Source organism: Cantharellus anzutake (assembly GCF_015039405.1).
Source record: "Cantharellus anzutake strain C23 chromosome Unknown EI90scaffold_79, whole genome shotgun sequence".
NCBI lineage: Eukaryota > Fungi > Basidiomycota > Agaricomycetes > Cantharellales > Hydnaceae > Cantharellus > Cantharellus anzutake.
Genome location: NW_024067029.1, coordinates 74,403 through 94,305, shown reverse-complemented (window position 1 = coordinate 94,305; position 19,903 = coordinate 74,403). Strand labels below are relative to the sequence as shown.

The following is a 19,903-nucleotide window of genomic DNA, read 5'->3' as shown; positions in this document are numbered from 1 at the left end:
GGAACCCATAAGCTTCAGACACGCCCCTGCACTCTTGACCCTTCATTTCCAGACAACTATGGACGCAGACCGACTTGAAGTGCTGGGGGACTCTGCCAGGATCCCCCCCAATGCTAATGCGACGCTTTAGCCCCTTGCTCATCAAGGGGTACTGATCCTCCCTGCCTCCCGCTCATCCCGAGCCCCTTGGGGGACTCACCGCCGTACCGTGATCAGGGCCCATCCCTTAAAGTTATTGTTGGAATGTTAACATCATCCTAATCGAAATCACATCTTGCCTCAAACACCAGCCCTCTGCATCGCGTCTCACGCCACCCACACCGAAGTTGACTTTTCCAAGTTGGCACTCCTGTGTGCATCCTTGTCCTCATCTAACCTCCCGGACACATTAATTGCAACGTCATCGGCTGCCCAACAGGTATGAAGAGAACCATGAACGAAACCACTGATTAATCGATTCTCGATCTAGCGTTTTAAGCTGAACCAACGGACCTATCACAGCTCCTATAAGCCTTTTATACATAACCGCACCTACCCTCATGGGCCCCCCTACGGCACCCACCTTCGGTGGGCAAGTCCCCATCGTCCCTCCTTCACCAGTCTACAATCCCGGAATATCATCGTACGTCCCTCGGAGCCTGAATGGAATCTATCCAACTTACGCATATAATGGTCGAAGCGTCTACCTATGGCCTACTGCCGGAGCAGGGGGTGCCTTCGTTCCGTACCAGCAACAATATCATTCTGGCACTACCTCATCCCCTACCGTTCTTCCGGCGGGTGGCACGTTGAACGCACCAACAGCAACGACCACGGCTGTTCAACCTTATCGGAGCCAGCCACCAATGACCATTCCTTATCGACACCAACTCCCTGCCACCCTATATGACCAACACTCGACGCTCTACGCTGACCTCCCGGATCGGATAGGGTGGGGGTGCTATTGTTACGAGAGATGTTGCTTTTGCGAGTGTAGGAAGAGTTGCTAATGTGACTCGACCCCCTTTCACCATTTGTTTTATTCAAACCTCTCATTCGTTGTTGTTCACGTTTCACTGTGGTCGTCCTCCCCCCTCATGTACCTATACCAATTTCCCCGTGGATTGAATTTTCTACCTCACCCGGGTCTCGCACTGCCAGCTATCTCTTTCCTATCTCTACGCCACGCATTCGTTAATGACGCCTGTGCAATTACGTTAACACCACGACCACAATTGTTTCAAATGAGAGAATGTATGCCCATCGAATGAACTTATTTTGACGTTTAATAGTATTTCACAAGGCTATAGATCCGCGCTTCTGTCCAACTGTGCGTGCTCTGCTTTGACTCACACGCGTCTACCTCGACTGACACGCACCTGTGGAGGGATCGCATGCACCTTCTGTTCTTTGCGTGCCTCCTATGCCGCCTGTCGAAAGCGGACGAGTATGCTTAAATCGACCTTAGTTTTATTTTCATGCATTTATTCCGCCTTGCGAGTCTCACGAGCGTGACAGGCCAAATATCCAGAACAATTAAGGGAAGTAAAGAAAAAGGATTCGCGACCAGCCATTGCTATCATTCTCTATTGAATATAGGTTCTAGAAGTGATTTAGCATCGGAGAGTTTCCTCGAATAGGCTGCGCACGTCACAAGCTTTGGATACTTCCCGCCCTCAAGCCTATTTGTTAGATGATGTCCGTAGTGCGTAACGTCGTTCATTTATAGATGACAAGACAAAGGGATGGTTGAGTGGAGTAAGGACAAAGTTGGGAGGCAAAGCGTCGGGGCACAATCCCCAACGCAACAGGGGGGGCGCAAAGGAGTGGCCAGAATGGGAAAGGTGCCACCCGGCTAAACGGGAGCAGGTCCGGATTGAGGAGTGCTTTGAGCGGGTGCATGTGAATGTTTCAACACGTCATGGGTGCAGGTAGACCTGTAACGCTGAGGACTCGAACCCCTTTTCCAATAACAATGATGGGTGCTCGACCGTACTGGCAGCTAATATACGTAGATGTGTGTATGGCGCAAACGTTGATTATCCCAACTTCCAAACGCACGATCTGCATGCCAGAGCTGTGCAGTGGGTTGCAGCTCTCCACACGATTATATTGGGAAACCGCAGGCGACAAGTAGAGACATAAACTTGTAAAGGCACGCTAAACGATTTAGCCGATATCAACGAGGATCAGGGCTTTCTTGGACCAGAAATCGAGTTCCGTCCCTGCTAACCTTAGGAAGATAGAGCTTCTCATCATTTTCCAGCACCCGATTTCCGTACCAGGCTCTGAAGTTAATGTTATGTGTGGTGAGAATGTTCGGAGATTCCTCGGGGAGCAGGAACTCCATTCTACCACTCGAACCACGATTGATCCAAGTCACGCCCCACCCGGGAACCCTGCAAGGGGGCAGCTTCCTCGGTCAGCGCGAGGCGCGAAGAGTGGATAGGACCGGTGAGAAGATACGCGCGGGGAGTTCCGTCGTAGGAGTCGAGATCTGGAATGCGGTGGGGTGATGCGATAATGAGCAACCAACTCACGCGACCCCGTTGACCAAATGAAAGCACGCTTCTTATCGTAAGAAATGATGTATGATCTTCCAGGAGAGAGTCCAAGCATGTGCCAGTGAGGCGGCGTGGTAGTATACGTGAGGCAAGCTCGGCGAAACGGGAACATCATGAGGGGAAAGATGCCGAATGGGTCCAAGGAAATATCATTGATAAAGAACATTTGGTCAATTTCATCATCCATCGGATGACCAGTAATAAATTCTTTTATTGTTGCATGGTAGAATTCGGGGTACCCTGTGTCCTCCAGGGGCAGATCGACAAGAGAACTGTGGGTTTCAGAATCGCATAGATCTCATCCTTTGTAAGTCCTAAAATCTGCGAGATGGAGTACAAACAATGGTCGGCGTGCCGCAATGACCGACCCATTACACGACGATAATTTTCGATTACACGTGGACGAACACTCGATGGATCGGGAACATAGGTTCGCCGTAGTATTCGCAAGTACTCCGAGTTGAGATCGGTAAGTGTGTCCATGAGATTGTAGAAGTACTCGAACTCCGTTTGAAGAGTAGAACCGTATTTGAGGCTGAACGCAGACATCACGTATGCGAATCGAGGCTATAACAGGCAGTCTACGGCAAGCTAAGGTGAAAGCCCGTTTGATGGCTTCCACTGAGACTCCTTGACACGGTCCTGCAGTCCTTCCTCCACCACGCAACGGATTGTGTGGAAAGTCTCATCTTCGAAACATTATCAATATCCCCCCATGGAATGACAACACCTCGATTTTGAGCTTCAGTCTAAGCCGAAGGCTGGGGACGAGAGCTGACTAACACAGCAAATGCAGGAGGTAAAGCTTCAAGCATTAGCGCAAGCTTCATTAGGGTTTCGAGTGCTGCCTAATTTCCACATTCATCGAGACCATCTAAGGCAATGGCGAATCGGCTTTTGCATAACGGCTGCATGTCCGCTAGATTACGCATCGGAATGATGAGCAGAGCTTCGACCTATTCATCCAGAGGCTTCGAACCGATTCAAGGGGTGGCTGGTGAAAGTGTTTGACAAGCATAATTTGAAGTCCTCACTGAAACTTGCAAGCTGACCAGGGAAATAACTGAACTGAATCGAGGCCAGTTCCATTTTGATTCTTGTCCCAAAAGAATGAGGCAGCCAGTGTGCCCGGCGTTAGTTAAACTTATGAAAACATCTGGCCCTGAATCGATGCGGGGGAAACTCAGGCCTTCTACAACCGGACACCTCCCGAAAGTCGATAGAAGGTTTAGGAGTGGCGCATCTCGAAGATGTACTGATCGCGAATTGCAACGAACAAATCGGGGCAACCGCAAATACCACCCATGTGTCTTCGGAGACGGACAAAGGAAATCCCTGTGGCATGCCACCGGAACGATTTATTGCTAGATACTCCTGTTTTCAATACTGATAGGCGCCGCGCAGGACAGAATATGGAATGAGTTACCGATAAAAAATACTGATGGATCTTTTTGGGTCAATTCATACTTCACACATTTCCACTTTGTGCATTTGCATGCTTCGCTATTGTATACTTTGCATACTTTGCATACTTTGCATACTTTACATACTTTACATCAGTGTTGGGCAGACATGGTCCCAAATGGTCGCATGGTCCGAAGTCCGAAGGTCTGATTCAGTAGACAACGTCTTTCCCATGGTCCGAATTGTCCCATCAGTTGTCTGTCGGCTAAAGCCGGGACCTCGCTAGTTCAATGTCGGCAGTGTCGGCAACGAGTTTCGCGGAAATAGCCGCAAGGTGATCACATGAGGCTCGGGTTATCCCTCGTCTGGTTGGAAATCGGCTACTTCCGTATTTCGGACCTTGAGACAATGGACCCTTGTCGGAAGCACAATCAGACCAAAAATGGTCTGATTGGTGGTCTGATCGTGTCAATGCCAACACTGCTTTACATACTCATACTTTACATACTTTACATACTTTACATACTTTACATACTTTGCATACTTTACATACTTTACATACTTTGTGTACTTTATGGTTGCAAATTGTCCTAGAATGCCATACTTGTCCATCCCATGGTCTGTGCACATGCTGACCACTGTCTAGAGGGATGTCAAGACTGTTTCCCATGGTCTGAACACACTTTACGTAGTTGAATAGCCCCTTTAAATAGCTTCCAGAATATATATTTTGAGACTGAATTGACCAATAAATTATCGAGAAAAATGCAAAATACTTTTTTGGACACGAGTCTTTGGGTTAGTGTGGCTGTCCACCTCAATGTCTGTGCACAATGCTGGCCACTGTCTGAAGGGGTGTCAGCACTGTTTCTCACGGTCTCAACACACTTTGCATAGTTGGATAGCCCCTTCAAATAGCTTCCAGAATATATAATTTGAGACTAAATTGGCAAGCAAGTTATTGAGAAAAATGCAAAATACTTTTTTGGATGCAAGTCTTTGGTGTCATATCTGTACATACCCAATCCCGATTTGACTCCCAGACCCTTTCCACCACCTCCGGAGTCTTACCCCTATTCCTGTCTGTTCCGATCCCCACCTTTGAATACAACCTCACCTTCCATTCCCCCTGACTCTCCCCTGCTGTAAGGGATGGATAGGGAATGGACAATGTGCACTTTTGTAAGGGATTAACCTTACTTCACTATAATTCCGATTATAGTGATATTTATATTATGTTGCATTGCTATAATTCCCATTATAGTGATGCTGCTATTTCTTTATTTATTTGTGCCGAGATATGTAATTTACATATATATACCTCGGAGTAGTTGTAAAGTGTCAGGGGCATGGGAAACGTTACCATGGTTCACTGTCGGTGCCGGAGGTGGGATAACCTCTTGGGAGTCGGCAAGGAGAAGGTGACAGAAGGGAAGTAGGGCTCCGGAGTCAGTTTCGGAGTTCCGGGAGCCCGGAGTGGAGGTCAGGATTGTATGGATATGACAGTACCCTGAAATATCGGGGCTGCATCAAGTACAAGGTGCAATGCTCATGGATGAGTTGTTGAAGCCAAAACCCTGCTTTGCTGCGATTGTCAACCCCACCCATAACAGGCTGTTATGCCGAGACAGCAGACCTTAACAGTCACCGACAGTGAACCATGGTAACATTTCCCATGCCCCTGACACTTTACAACTACTCCAAGGTATATATATGTAAATTACATATCTCGGCACAAATAAATAAAGAAATAACAGCATCACTATAATGGGAATTATAGTGAAGTAAGGTTAATCCCTTATGTCATATCCGTGCATACCCGATCCCGACCCGACTCCCGGACCTCCTCCTTCACCACCTCCAGAGTCCTACCCTACCGCTGTCCGTTCCGATATTCACCTTTGGTCCTGGCACCACACCTCCTCTTACCTCCCATGCCACCTCCACTCCTCCTCCCCCATTGAAAGGTTATCTTACTAGTTTGGGGACGGTAACGTTCCGTTCCCCCGTTTGCCTCAGGCCTCAGTAGTCCATCTAAGTATATGCTTGATTTGGCTGTATATTGACAGGGTAGAAGTAAAGGCTAATCTGCCTTTTACAGCTACCCCGAGGGTTTATATACAATCTTATACATTCTCGGCACAAATAAATAGAGAAGCTTCCGCGACGCTAAATTAGCATCGCGACATAATTATTACACAACACAACATCAACTGATGTTGTGGGCGGAATATAGACATGGGCCAGGGCCTCACATCCTCCTCCCTTGCGATACTAGATTGCAGACAGGGTACTAGCATATATACACAAAGGGAAAGCAAGCATTTAAAAGAAATAAAATTTTTTTAACGTTCTACATACGAAGGATGTATGCAAACAGGGGCACACTCATTGCAGGAGGCTATAATAGTATTTTGTAGGTGAAGCCCACTTAGAGTTTCTCCTGGAACATATGCACCCAGATCTCGATGACAGTGTTGTCGACGATGGAACGACTTTCTCGTCGTTGTGAGTTTATTAATTACCATCGTCCACTGTGACGATGTTGACAGTGTAGGTCGTTGACGGCAGAGTTGTCATCGACGAAGAAAATGAATAATCAACGACGATTGCGTTGACGAAGGACGAACGGTACAGAATAGATAATCAACGACAGCATTGTCGTTGACGAAGGTAAGAAATTATTAATCAACGACGGCCTTGTTGTTGACGAAAGTGAGTAATCAACGACGGCATTGTCGTTGACGAAGGTATGGATGAGAGGGGGTCAGTTCCTCATTCGTTTATGTGGCGCTGACCCAGATGGGCCAGAGCCGGATGGGCGATTCGATGTAGTCCTACGAGTCGTTGTGGACCTAGCCGCATCGACAGCGACATCGTCACTCAGATAGTTGTCGTCGTAGTGACGAGTCTCGACGTCAGCGTCGTTCATGGACGAATCCTCGTCTTGACGACAGTGCGAGTAATGGACATGGTGCGCGGGATGGCCATGTCCATGAGAAGAGGGGGCACGCCCTCGCACTGGTGGTGCGTGGGCGGATTCGTACACCAACGAGTGTGCATACGTCGGAGGGGGGTATTGTGGTGGAGGTGGGGTGTTTGAATACGCCACAGGGTGTGGGCTCGCGTACATCATAGGCGGGTTTGAGTACGACGTTGGGGGAGGGTTCGAGTACATAAGTGCTCGTTCCTGGCGTTGAATTTTACAACGCTCACGAGCGTCGTCAGTCATTGGTTTTATCCATCGACACGCGAGGATGTACATCCGTGCAATACGAGCCAGGGGGTACTGGTCGGGAAGTCTTTTCGCCTCCATCTCAATGTCGTTGCGTGACATACGCATTCGTGAGGCGCGGTTGTTTGTAGCCACCCTGTACCAGTCGGTACAGGTGTCGACGTCCTCTTGCGAGGGCTTGCCCATCTTGAATGACCAGGCAAGATGGTACATTGTAGCATAGAACCTCACACCCTCTTCGGTGTGTATGTAGTTGCGAACCAACTCGAACCACTTAGGTTCTTTGTTGCGGACGAGCGCAGCCGCGTCTGGGAATTCGATTCTATCGACATGGTCGATGTTGTAGAAGCGGGTAGGAAGGGCCACCGATCGACAATATGTCGGTGGGGGTAGGGGTTCGCCATGCACTTCAGTGAGTTTGGCATCGTAGTACTCATAGTAATGGTAGCCGGGTGGACGGTTTGCGATGAATTCTTCAAACGGGGCATCAGGGTCGATGACCCATTTGCCTTCCATCTCGTCATCGTCGGACGTGGGAGCCCATCTCTTGGAAGAGGTGGTTTTTTTCAACAGCACCGACTTGGCTGACGCAGGATCCACCGGGCCAACCCTGGGGATAACGATGGTTTGGGGAACAGTGGGCCATGACGATGAGGGAGCAGAAGATGTGATCGGGGTGGGTTTGGGAGATGCAGGGCGTCCTCTTGCCATTGAAGGAGAGAACAAAGGAAGGTCAGTTGGGAGGTTCAAACGAGACCACCACCAAGCTGTTCCCTGGTTCTTTAGTTAGGATGGGGAAGTGTACTAGTGTTGTTTATTGTAAATATAGTACCAATCCGAGTGTTTTGGCTAATTCTATTTTTATGGGTTAGTTTTAAAGTTTCTGGGAATTGACTTACAGATAAACCGAACCCTGCGGAGCTGTTTCTTTATTGAAATTTCCTAATTTGTCTAGGTGTAATTCTGTGTAGCGTTGTTTAATTTGGATTTAATCTTCTACTTGGTGAAGTTTCAAAGATTCTATTCAGTTAATGAATTTGGATTATGTCTGGAGTGTCCCTTGAGTTTGTTTTATTTTTGTCTTATTTTATTGCTTGTTTTAACAGTAGCAAAATAACTGTTTTGTGTTTACACTTTGAAATCTGGAGTGTTAACCAGCTCTCCTGTTGAAATATCTGCTTAATATTTCTCTCCTTAATTGCTGCCTTTTACTACAGTGGCAATCTTAACTGTATATCACTTTTTCGCACTGGAGTGACAACCAGAAATGCTTGAGAAAAATAATACTCTATTTTCTTACTTCTCTGAGGGGGGCGAAAAGTCGCAGAAAGGGTCTCCCTTTTATACTCCTTGGGTCGCCTTCCTTTTTCACGCTCTACCTTCTATTTACAGGATTTATTTACAGTGTATTTTTCTCAAACTGAATAAAAAGTGAAATTTTCATGCTATAGTTCCACTGCGCTTTGCTGCGCTGAACTGTGGCTCTACTGCGGTCAGACTGCGCCTGGAATCCTTATTGTCCTTCCTCGCCTAAGCTATTTTAATGGTTAATTAGAATTTGTCTGCACCGCATTTGCCGCAGTTCCCTATTTCAAATTCCCCATATTTCCCATTAAGTTTGCTATGACTCGGTCATACTGAATTCAAACCTCGCATTACTATGCGTGTGACTGTGCTGAGACCTTCAGCTGATTTATTCCAATTTTATTTAGTGACATTTAGTTAAAATGAGACTGAAATGATAAATGAGTGAATTATTCAGGTTTAAAACTGAAAGAAAAAGTTGCTAGTAATCAAGAATTACTCAAACGAATGTGTTATAGCTCTCTACTTCATTAGAACATCATTCCCTAAAATTCCCGCCATGGTCCGTCGTAGTTTAGTAGTTTTCGTGAATTTCGTTCATATTCCCTGATTCCCCTTTGTATTATCACATCCTAATCCTCCATATGTATTGTTCGTTGTTATAGTAGGTCGTCCTCGAAGATATCATATTTTTATGTATTTTATTTAGGGCTCTAGACCTCTTGAAGCTGTCTTCCCGCGTGTTTTCAGGTTTCTAACTTCATGTCCTTGTATCTCATTCATTTCTGGATGTTTTCTCACGTTCTTGGTATCATAAATTTTCATTTATTCCCACCTTTCCAATGGTACTAAGGTTGTGTCCTATTTCCCTGTATTCGTTGAGTTAGCAAAGTTTCGTGCGCACATTCGGTAATCACGTGCATCGTTCCCATAGTCGTTCGTATGCGGGAGCCGTTTTCGTTTAGTTGTTCGGGATTTATGATATGTGCGGGTGTTTATTTCTTTCATATGGGCTTCTGTGATTTATTTCAGATTTTTCCCTCATGATCTAAGGTTGTTTTGCACTTTTCGTGCTTTGTTTTGACCGGGCTCTTCCTTATTTGGACGGAAATTGGTCTTCGCGATCTGCCGAAGTGCGGATCTCGGTTCCGACGGCCAGTTCCCTGCGCATCGCCACCCTCACGTGTCATTATACATGATGCGGATTCCTATATTCCTGTCATGGGTATAACTTCACAACGGCTGGACCGTTTGGGCTGAGAATTTGCATAACTATAGTTTCCCATTTTTAATAACTTCTGTGTAAATTTCGTTGTATGTTTTAATTATGGATCCTACGCAAACATCGTCTTGTCCCTGAGCTCGGACTTTTGATGTCGCTATTCCCGTTATTGGATATCTCATTAACGCATGATCCTTTTATTATGAAAATTTGGGAGGATTAAGATTAGATCCCTTCCTTTCTAATGGGCCATCAAGCTTGTCTCGGTCGTTACTGGTTAATCTTCGCGCTTGCCTTTTAGACATTGTCCTCGTTTTGCAGGAGTTTTAGTCATATCTCCGTCGTTTATGGGTAGTTTCCCCTGTAATTACTCTCATTGGTTCCTTTTGGGGAACATCTACATTTCCTATTATAAACACGACTTTGACCTTTGCATTAGTTCCTGAGGAATCTTTGTTCCGTGGTACTTCCATCCTTGGCTACATGTGCGGACATGGGAAAGTAGTTTCCGTGGAGGTTCTCTGATTATTTTTATAGTCAAATCTTGGTCGATTGTCCTAATTCTTGGTTTAATATTTGCTATAAATTCCCCCGAGAATTCCGTATCGTTGATGATAAGCTTGAAGTATTTTTGTTATTTTTCTTTCTTTTGATTAATCGTGTATAGTCATAATAATTCGTAAAAATTCGTAAAATTCGTTAAAATTCAGGTCCTTCTATGTTCTCATATCTACTTGTCGTATGAGGTTTTTGTGATTTATCTGGCATATTTCCATAATGGGTTTCCATAGTGTGGCCGTTATTTCTCCTACACCGTGCGTGCGACTCTAAAGACGTCCTCGTTGAGTTCGTCGTTGGCCTTTCGGAGGGATTCGACCCGTCGATGAAGACGGTCGTTTTCAGAACGCAGGTCGTCGGCCTCGTTCTGCAGCATCTCATACTTGTTCCTGAGCTCATCGAGCTCATCATTCCTACATTCGTCTTTGAATGTAGTCTCTTTACGTTTCTCGAGTTTCTTCTCGATACAGGCCCACACGACTTCTGTAATCATTTCGAGCTGATCGAGCCCTGTCTGTGTGGAACGCGGCAGGTGGGGGTATTTCTCACTCGCGCTTACGCGAGTGGGCAGGACCAAATGGTCCTGTTTTGGGGTTAAAACGCCCGTGCTGGGCGCTTCAGGGGTGACAGTCTGAGCGACTGTGGAGTTGTCGTCCATCGACGACATGGCAGCATCCATGGTGGGACTTACAGGTGGGGAGTTTGGACTGGAGTCTACGAGGGCCTCCTTGATGGGGGAAAGGTCGAGGGAGGAATCAGCGAGGGGGGATTCAGTCACGTTCATTTGAGTGATTTCAAATTTGATGGTAGGAAGCAGGATTTGATCCCGCTTTCGTCGCATTTATCCGATATTATTCGGATATTCCCGGACTTGCCAGTTTAGGCAACTCATGGCTTCAATGCCATAGTTGGCCATGATAAGGCATTGATATCCGCTGGTATCGGACCGGTAGGCGACGTTCATGCCATGGTTGTGATGGTCCGCTGGATCTATTGTCTGGCATCTGATCCCATCGTTGATGGTTCAGTTCCTCGACGTTCTCTACCCCTTGTACTGTTAGGTAGTCATCCAACGCAATTAGATCGTTTACGTTGGCCAAGGGTTCCCAAGTAAGGTCACCAAGTCCCCATCGGACACGGAACCATAAAGACTTATCATCGTCCCATCGATGGTCGACGATTTCCTTAACCTGGTATTCCCATTCTGGGTCATCGCCAAAGTCGTAAAATACTTCTACAGCGTGCCCAGGGAACAGCACAGAATCATTCAGCTCATGAGGTGCGAGCCGTGAGACGTGGAACTTCGCAAAGATATTTCTTTGCGTCAACACTGGGGGAAGCCTGAGGATGTAGTTTGATGAGTCCTCAAATACCTCCAGTATTTCGTAGGGGCCAATATAAGTTGGCAACAACTTATGCGCCCTCCCCTTGGGGAGGTTCAGATCTTTCGTTGAAAGATATGCATAGTCCCCTTTCTTCAGTTTTGGGGAATCAGGGCGCCGATGTCGGTTCGCCTGGATAGCCTGTTCCACACGACTCTTAATAATAGCATCGTGAGCGGCCTGGATGTTGTCCAGGGCCCGCTGGGCAAAGGATTTTACCCCCGGCAATTCGGATGATGGCAGGGACACGGTCATTTGTGGGAGGTATCCGTATACCAACTCAAACGGGGCGAATCCCGTTGATTTATTCGCACTTGAGTTCAATGCGAATTCTACCATGGGTATATGCACAGCCCAATCTCGCTGATCGGGTCGGACGAATGACCGAAGGATCTGGACCACCGTCTGGATCGCTCGTTCTGCTTGGCCATCCCCTTGAGGATGGAACGCGGTAGTTAACTTGAGTTTAACACCCATGAGTCGGTGTAACTCAGTCCAAAATTGAGACGTAAACTTCGTGTTGCGGTCTGACACGATGGATGTTGGCATGCCGTGCAAGCGTACGACATGTTGCAGGAACAGATGTGCCAGCTCAATAGTCTTGACCTGGGTCGTCACAGGCACTAGGTGAACCTGGCACGTTAGTCGGCACAGAACTACCAAAAGGTAGTTATAACTCAGGCTCGTCGGGAATGGTCCGACGAAATCCATGGCGATTGACTCCCAAGGTTTCTCAGGGACTGGGAGCTGGTGAAGCAGTCCCGGATATCTGAGTTTGCTTTTCTTGGTCGTCTGGCACGTCCCGCAGGACGTGCAGAATTTCTCGATGTCTTTTGACATCGAAGACCACCAGTAGTGTTTGCGTATGTACTCGAGCGTCTTCTTGGCGCCGAGGTGACCAAGGATTCGGTGTGCATGCTCGATTGCGATGCCCGTTATCCTCTCCCCTTTATGAATAGATTCAGGGAGGACAAGTCGTGGCTCGCCTGAATCATTCAGATGGAAAATTAGGCCATCGACGATCGAGAACCTAGGGAAATCCCCAGGTTTTGCCAGGATCCCTCTCCAAGCATTGTGTTTGGAGTAGCCGTCTTTCACACTTGCGATGAAAGCTTTGTCCTCCACATGAGGACGTAGTTCTGCCAATGGCGGCAGTACATCTTCGAGGGAAAGCTCCCTCCTCCCTCGACGATCGTCAGGGGGATCGAGCACGGATGCCTCGAGATCTTGTGGCTCCTGAGCGTCTCCGATAGAGTGGGACGCACCTAGGCATATGCACTGCAGCCTCAACCTGTGCAGGTGTAATAATTCCCGTGCTTCCTCAGCACGCGCCAAGGGCAGGTCGTCACCCTCTTTATCAATCCGTATATCTGCGGATACGTAATCGTTGTAGTGGACATCCTCGTCTGACGAGGACTCATAGTATCGTGACAGGGCGTCAGCCACTTTGTTTGTGTGGCCTTGTACATACACGATGTCACAATTGAAACCGTGAAAGAAATTCTGCCAACAAATGTGACGCGGCGCAGTGTGATTCTTCTCTTTGAAGTAGGTAAGCGCCTTGTGGTCAGTGACCACAGTGAATTTCCGCCCACCAGTCAGCTCGTCGAGCCATTTGGTGAGCGCTTCCAGAACGCCTGGAGCTTCTAGCTCATAGGCGAAATACGCCCGTTGAGTTGGGGTGAACTTCTTCGACATAAACGCAGCAGGGTTAGAGGTTTGCCATTCTGCACCCTGTGCGAGCACGGCCCCGATGCCAGCGGGGCAGGCGTCGGTGATCACCCAGACACGGTACTTGTCTTGGTCTTCTGAATCCGGTATATCCCAGATTATGGGCTTTAGAATCAGCGTCTTGCATGCGATTACTTTGATCTGCGCGAAGCATTTTTCGTGTAGGGCGCTCCAGCGGAACAGCATATGGCTGGTGCATGTGGATTGCAACGGTCCAGTGTATGCACTGACGTTGGGCAGGAATTTCGCTAGGTACTCAATGAGCCCTAGGAATCGCAGAACCTCGGTGTGGTTCTCTGGCGTTTGCCAGTTCCTTATTTTGTCTAGTTTGTCGGAATCTGCATGGATTCCGTTTGAGTCCACTTTACACCCCAGTATGTCGAGTACAGGGGCGAATGGCTCAAATTTTCTTGGGCTCACATAGAGCTTCTCGTCTCTTAGACGAGTATATATCCACAAGAATTTCTCGTTGTGTTGTTTCACTGACGTAGTTCCAGTGAAGATGTCGTCGAACCATATGTGGATGGCTCGACCGATTTGGTCCCTTAGGATCCAAGTCAAAACGTGCTGGAACGTGGAAGGGCCATTACAGTCCCCTTGTTGCAGCATGTTCGATATGAAAGTACCGTACGGGGTACTCATCCCTGTGTATTGTACGCAGTCCAGTTCGATACGAATCTGTTCGTATGCGTCCGTCATATCGATCTTTGATCGATAAGTTACCCGAGCCATACTATCCATGATGAAACGCATGTCAGGCATGGGCGTGACATCGAGAATGGAGTTCGCGTTGCGATTTCTCGCATCGATTACAGTCCGTAAAGAACCATCCTTCTTTGCAAGACAAAGAAGTGGAGCCGCCATCGCGACCGCCTTGCGTTCCCACCACTTGGCTCGTTCATAACGAGCGATCTTTTCTCGAAGCTGCGGTTCGAGGGCCTGAGGGCACGTAGCCCTTCTTTCTATATATTTTTTATTCGGATCAATCAAGTTGATCCGGTGGTTAACCTCCCTGAATGGAGGTAAGACCTCAGGGGCTGGCACCATGACGTCTTTGAAACATTCACGCCACCAATTCCTGAGTGGCACGAATTCAGGGTCTGTCATTGGCAGACCTTCTAAATGGGAACAGTCAGGAAGCCTGAGATCTTTCGACCTCGGGCTTGGCCAGTGATTGGGCCACTGGGAGGTATCCGCGTCTTTTTGAGCGGAGATGGCAAGGATGCGTGGCGAAGGGTTTCCAGCCTTCGCCGTCTTGCGTCATGCTGTCTGTTTAGATGACAGTTCGGATCTCGGTGCACAGGGAAGTTTGGGGCGACCGCGTGCAGCAGCCCCCACTGAGGTTTTACCCCGTTCCATCAGGACATCAAACGTTTTGATGTCGCCCGTCTTTATGTGGACGGTGTGAGTTTCAAAATTGAGGGACGCTCCGTTGGCATTCAGCCAAGGAGCTCCAAGAATGGTGTCGTAGTGGTCAATGTTGACGACGTCAAAATAGTGAGTAGACGTAACCCCGTGAATGGTTACGGGAGTATTCGTGCCGTACATTATGCACAAACGACTGTTTTTGGTCCCCATCTGGAGAACCAAGGGGTTTGGCAACTCGAGCAGTGGAATGTGAACTGCTTGGACAAAATCTGGAGATAGGGCGTCTGTTTCAGCGCCACTATCAAATAGGACAAAAGCATTTACCCCGGCGATGTTAACCTCGCCGGTGAGCGTCCGCCTTAAGTCGGCGCTGCGGTTTTCAGGGTATTTACCCGCCTCTCGCGAGATTCTAAACTTCGTGTCGAATATTGGCGGGATTTTCTTCAGAAGCTTGTTAGGCACTGAAGAACTCGTCACACTTTGCATTGACGGTTTCCCCGATGAAGATTTTGGGACCGGTATAACACCGTCCCTCTTGTAGGTCTTTACTGCGTCGTCGACAAGCTCAGCTACTATCTGCTCATCAGATGGCAGTTTGTCTGCTTGCCGAGCAGACGCTAATTTAATGGAGAAGTTTTCGTCCATGGGATCCACGAACATCATAGCACCGACGAACATGTCGGCGTCCACTTCCACATACTCCTCCTCCGCCTCAGCGAGGAGGTTGGGATCGTATGGGTTGTCCACAAGTTTATCGTCGAATGCCTCATCGTTGGCCATATAGTCCTGCACCTCTGCAGGATCTTCAACACCTTCCGGTTCTTCTACAGGCTCCGAGTCCTGTAGGTCTCGTTCGTCAGCCTCGACCGCTATGTTGTACATGCACGGTTTGGGCTTGTCGTGATTTGGGCAATCATGTTGATAGCCTATTTTCCCGCATTTAAAACAACACGGTTTCCCATCCTTATCCAAGGATGGCGTCGATTTCGTCGCTGTAGACGACGTCGACTTCTCTGTTTTTGGAGCCGGCAAATAGCTCGCATGGAAGGTCGAGCGTTGTCTGCTCTTCAGAGATGACATGTTTCCCCCGAATGTGTTTTTGTACACTTTCTTGGCAGACGAAGAATCAGCAGCTTTTTTGGGTGCTGCTGCAGTGTTGGCTTGTTTTTGTGTCGTTTTTGACGCGGCTGGCGCTTGCGAGTCGTTACGATACGCAGAGATCGCCTTAATTGAATCATATGCGTGGTCCAGGCGGAGCACGGTGGTCCATAACTCGTCTTTCATTGTGTAGTCCACGGAAATGTCATGGCGCATAACCATCTCCCAACGCATTTCGCCAGGGATGGCATTCAGGAAACGTTCATTGAACGTTGCCTGGTCAGGAGGCGTGATCATCTCCTCAGCTGCACGATACAGCTGGTTATAGAAGTGTTTGATTCCCTTCGCGGAATCGTATGAAAGCATTTTGAATGCTTTCGTGGATGCTACTGCTGCAGACTTCTTGATGAAGGTGCAGATAAGGATCTCTAGTAGATCCCAGAATGGGGGGGTTACCCCGTTCTGCACTCCAATGCATATATAGTGCATCAGGAGGTCTTGCGCCTCGCCTTCAATGGCGGTTGTCAATGTGTGGACGTGAAACTCGTTGTAAGCTTCACCCTTCCACCCACACGACGACATATAGGCTAGCCAGGAGTGCAGCCAGTTGTGGAATATCTTCGAGTTATTCTCTCCAGACCATTTGATGGTCGGAGTCAGTCCCTGCATCTTTTTGAGCAGTTCTGGGCGTACATCTGCAGGCAGTGGCTGCAGGATTCGGACCTCCACACTTCGGCGTGCAGATTCAAGAAGCTGAGTCATGAACTCAGATGGATCAGGCACTACTCGTGCCGCAGGTGCTGCATATGAACGCATGGTTGAGTCAAACAAACTGGGTCGTACAGACGAGCGGTTTGGAAAATTGGATGAAGGCTCCCATTTTGCTTCGGTGCCAAATGGGTCAAGAAATGGTGGGTTGGGCCAGGACGAGCCACCCTCGCCACCATCCTCGTCATCACCATCGCCACTCAGACGGCGGGGCCTTCTTCCCGAGTTAGACCTAACTTGGTCTACATGCCTCTTGCCCCCTTCTGGTGCCGCAGGCGGTTGTGAGAATCGGTGGTAGTTATCCAGCACTCGTCTGAGTGCTGTGCCGTGGGACAGTCTTTCGGGGTCTTCACCGTTTGCCCCACGACCCATGTTGTATACGAATGCTGCATCTGCATCCAGACAGGCGTTAAAGTCGAAAGTAGATTCGCTGAGACTACGCTTAGCGAAGATAGGTCTGACCTTGGCGGGCTGTCCGCCAATGTCATCTACACGATCCTGGACGTAGATCGGGCGTTTTTTCCATGCGTAATAATCGTACGGAACACTGGTGGCTTCTGCGTCACCGTCTTCCTCTTGTATCGTATCCACAGTGGCCTTCATCGGCACTGCTTTCTTTCTCCCGTGGTCGGGAGGGAAATTACGCATTTGAGTAGCGTCAACGCGTGGTATTTTCACCCCACCGTTCGTGGGTTGGGACGACAGAATGAACGGCGCGGGCACAAAGCCTGGTCTGTAATGGAATGGAGAAGTTCCACTCTCCCCTGTAGTCGATGATCCAGCCAGTTGTCCTGGGTCGATCTCCCTACCTTTTCCCTTGGCGTCAGTGGTTACTGGCGCCATCGACGGGGTAGGTGGCTTAGTTCCACTAAAGATAGGAACAAAACGTCCGTCAGATTCTTGTACCTTGACGGACACACGTGAACTTGTCGCCTCTGTGACGATGGCAGAGACAGTGGGGATCCCTCCAGGTATGGGGACCCCACTGATTGGTTGACCTGTTGGATTAACGGGGACTACAGGGACCTCCTGGGGCGCTTGCGCCTCCACAGCGGGTTTAGTGATTGGTTGACCCGTTTGATTAACGGGGACTACAGGGACCTCTTGGGGCGCTTGCGCCTCAACAGCGGTTTTTTTCATCTGGTCAGAGACGACGATGGGGTCTCCACCCGTTGTTGGGTTCACTGGAGGGTTTGCAGATGGGTTATCCACCGTTGCTGCGGGTGGCTTTGGCTCGTCGCGTCGAGAGAGCACGAGGAGAATTTCGTTTAGTTTCTCATTAAGTCTTTCCTCCACCTTAATGATGTTGCGATCTAGATGAGCGATGTTATCGCTATTCCCAGAGATTTGGGTATTCATGTTATGGACATCGCCTCTCAAGTCGGCGATGTCATCATCGACTTGGTCGACGCGATTTCTTAGTACTCGTGCCGTTTCAGACACGAGGGAGTGGGTTGGGGATGGAGGACACGACGTGCGCATTGGGACGAATGCCACGAGAGTCTCCACTGCGAGGGCTTCAGACGTTGTGACTTCGTCAACGTCTCTCATATAGGTGGGACATGTCTGAGACGCGTCCCTGGGCCCTTGCAGGCCCAGATCGCCACCATCACTTGAGGTGGTGTCATCTTCCACCCTACGGCTAGTGGAGGGGCCGGCCGTGTTGGCGGGAGTGTTGGACGTGCTCCTGGTGTTGTATCTCCACGACATCCAGAAGAGGTGTCGAGTCGTTCAACAAGTTCGTGTGAGAACTTGATCGAAGTCATGCATTGTCAGGGGCCGACGATGCGCGCGTTGCCAAATGGGGTTTCGGCGCCGGTAATGCGGTGCTGAGAATGGAAAGAGAATAATAGCGTAAAAAAGTGAAAGGTTATCTTACTAGTTTGGGGACGGTAACGTTCCGTTCCCCTGTTCACCTCAGGCCTCAGTAGTCCGTCTAAGTATACGCTTGATTTGGCTGTATATTGACGGGGTAGAAGTAAAGGCTAATCTGCCTTTTACAGCTACCCCGAGGGTTTATATACAATCTTATACATTCTCGGCACAAATAAATAGAGAAGCTTCCACGATGCTAAATTAGCATCGCGACATAATTATTACACAACACAACATCAACTGATGTTGTGGGCAGAATATAGACATGGGCCGGGGCCTCACACCCATCTCTGTCCACTCCGATACTCACCTTGGACCGAACACTGCCCCTCTCGCCACCCTCCTACTACTCCTCCTCCTACTCCTCTGCTCCTCCCTCACAACACCTCCACCCTTCTGTCATCCTCCTATGCTTCTCCCATCTGCTCCGATACTCACCTTCAGACCTGACAACTCTCCTTTCTGCCACTCCTTCCCTCTTCCCTTTCTCCTCTCTCTTCCCTCTGGTACTCTTCCACTGACCTCCCACCAAGTTATGACCTTCCACTGCTGTCCCATACTTTGTACTCAGGCACCGCTTGTACCTTTGCTCCAAGCCTCTGTCATAGTCCCTACCTCGGACTTTGACTCCACCTCGGTCTTAGTCCATTGCAATGGTGACCTCATACTACGTAAACACCATTGCCAATATTCCTTGGACTTTCAACCCCGCTGTTAGACACTGGTCCGGGGTCGGCACCGAAGGTCGCCGATGCGGGCTGCTATAGGCTGCGATGGCCATGATGCCGTGAACAAGGCCTGGGGGTAGGGCATTTGGCCTCAGCAACTCTAAAGGGAGTGCTGTGCCCCCTAGCTGTCTCTTGGCCCTCATTTCGGACTCACTGGGGTTGCCTTGTTGGGGTCAGGACTTAGGGGTCATGGTCACATCGATATTAGAGCTAAGGTACAATAAAGTATCATACAGGATAGATATAGGAGGAAGAAATGAATGGAAGCGGACCCGGGCCGGAGGCCGAAGGGTCCGGAAGCAAACAAGAATAAGGACCGGGGTTGGCCACATAGTGGCCGGCAATGACCGAGGGTCAAAACAAACAATAACAGATAAATAAAGGAAAGAGCGTAGGGCCATGATAGCGGCGATGGTATCGTAGCGGCACTGGACTCGGAGTTGGGCCAGAGTTGGGTGCAGGGATGATAGCGGCCCTGTAGGGGCCAAGTGGGCGGGGTAGAGGAGTCGCGCTGGGCATGGTGCCGGAGGCGGACTCGGGGCAGGAAGGTTGGTGTGGCTGTGGGGGAGTCGGCCAGGTGCAGGGGAGCCTAGGGGCAAGCGGGGGAGTGAGCAGGGAGTCCTCATGAAGGATAGGGCTGAGGTCGGGGCTTGCACTCACGCTTGCATAGCGGTAACAGGCTCGGG

At 49.0% G+C, this 19,903-nt stretch overlaps 3 protein-coding genes across 3 annotated transcripts; 1 reads left to right on the top strand and 2 right to left on the bottom strand.

The window, feature by feature from the left end:
• The first annotated feature begins 315 nt into the window (after window positions 1-315).
• EI90DRAFT_2508690 (uncharacterized protein) lies at window positions 316-1,195 on the top strand. The gene is made up of 3 exons (XM_039053153.1): window positions 316-418; window positions 470-622; window positions 680-1,195. The coding sequence occupies exons 2-3, from the start codon at window positions 540-542 to the stop codon at window positions 987-989; spliced, it is 393 nt and encodes a 130-aa protein (XP_038910584.1). The 5' UTR covers window positions 316-418; window positions 470-539; the 3' UTR covers window positions 990-1,195.
• A 557-nt stretch (window positions 1,196-1,752) lies between these two features.
• On the bottom strand, window positions 1,753-2,280 carry EI90DRAFT_2509036 (uncharacterized protein). The gene is made up of 2 exons (XM_039053154.1): window positions 2,213-2,280; window positions 1,753-2,125 (listed from the first exon to the last, which is right to left on the bottom strand). The coding sequence occupies exons 1-2, from the start codon at window positions 2,236-2,238 to the stop codon at window positions 1,891-1,893; spliced, it is 261 nt and encodes an 86-aa protein (XP_038910583.1). The 5' UTR covers window positions 2,239-2,280; the 3' UTR covers window positions 1,753-1,890.
• A 50-nt stretch (window positions 2,281-2,330) lies between these two features.
• EI90DRAFT_3131641 (uncharacterized protein) lies at window positions 2,331-3,092 on the bottom strand (the record flags this gene model as incomplete). Its single annotated transcript, XM_039064405.1, has 3 exons — window positions 2,331-2,476; window positions 2,520-2,815; window positions 2,881-3,092. 3 exons carry the CDS (start codon window positions 3,090-3,092, stop codon window positions 2,331-2,333), a joined length of 654 nt encoding a protein of 217 aa, XP_038910582.1.
• Window positions 3,093-19,903: the final 16,811 nt, after the last annotated feature.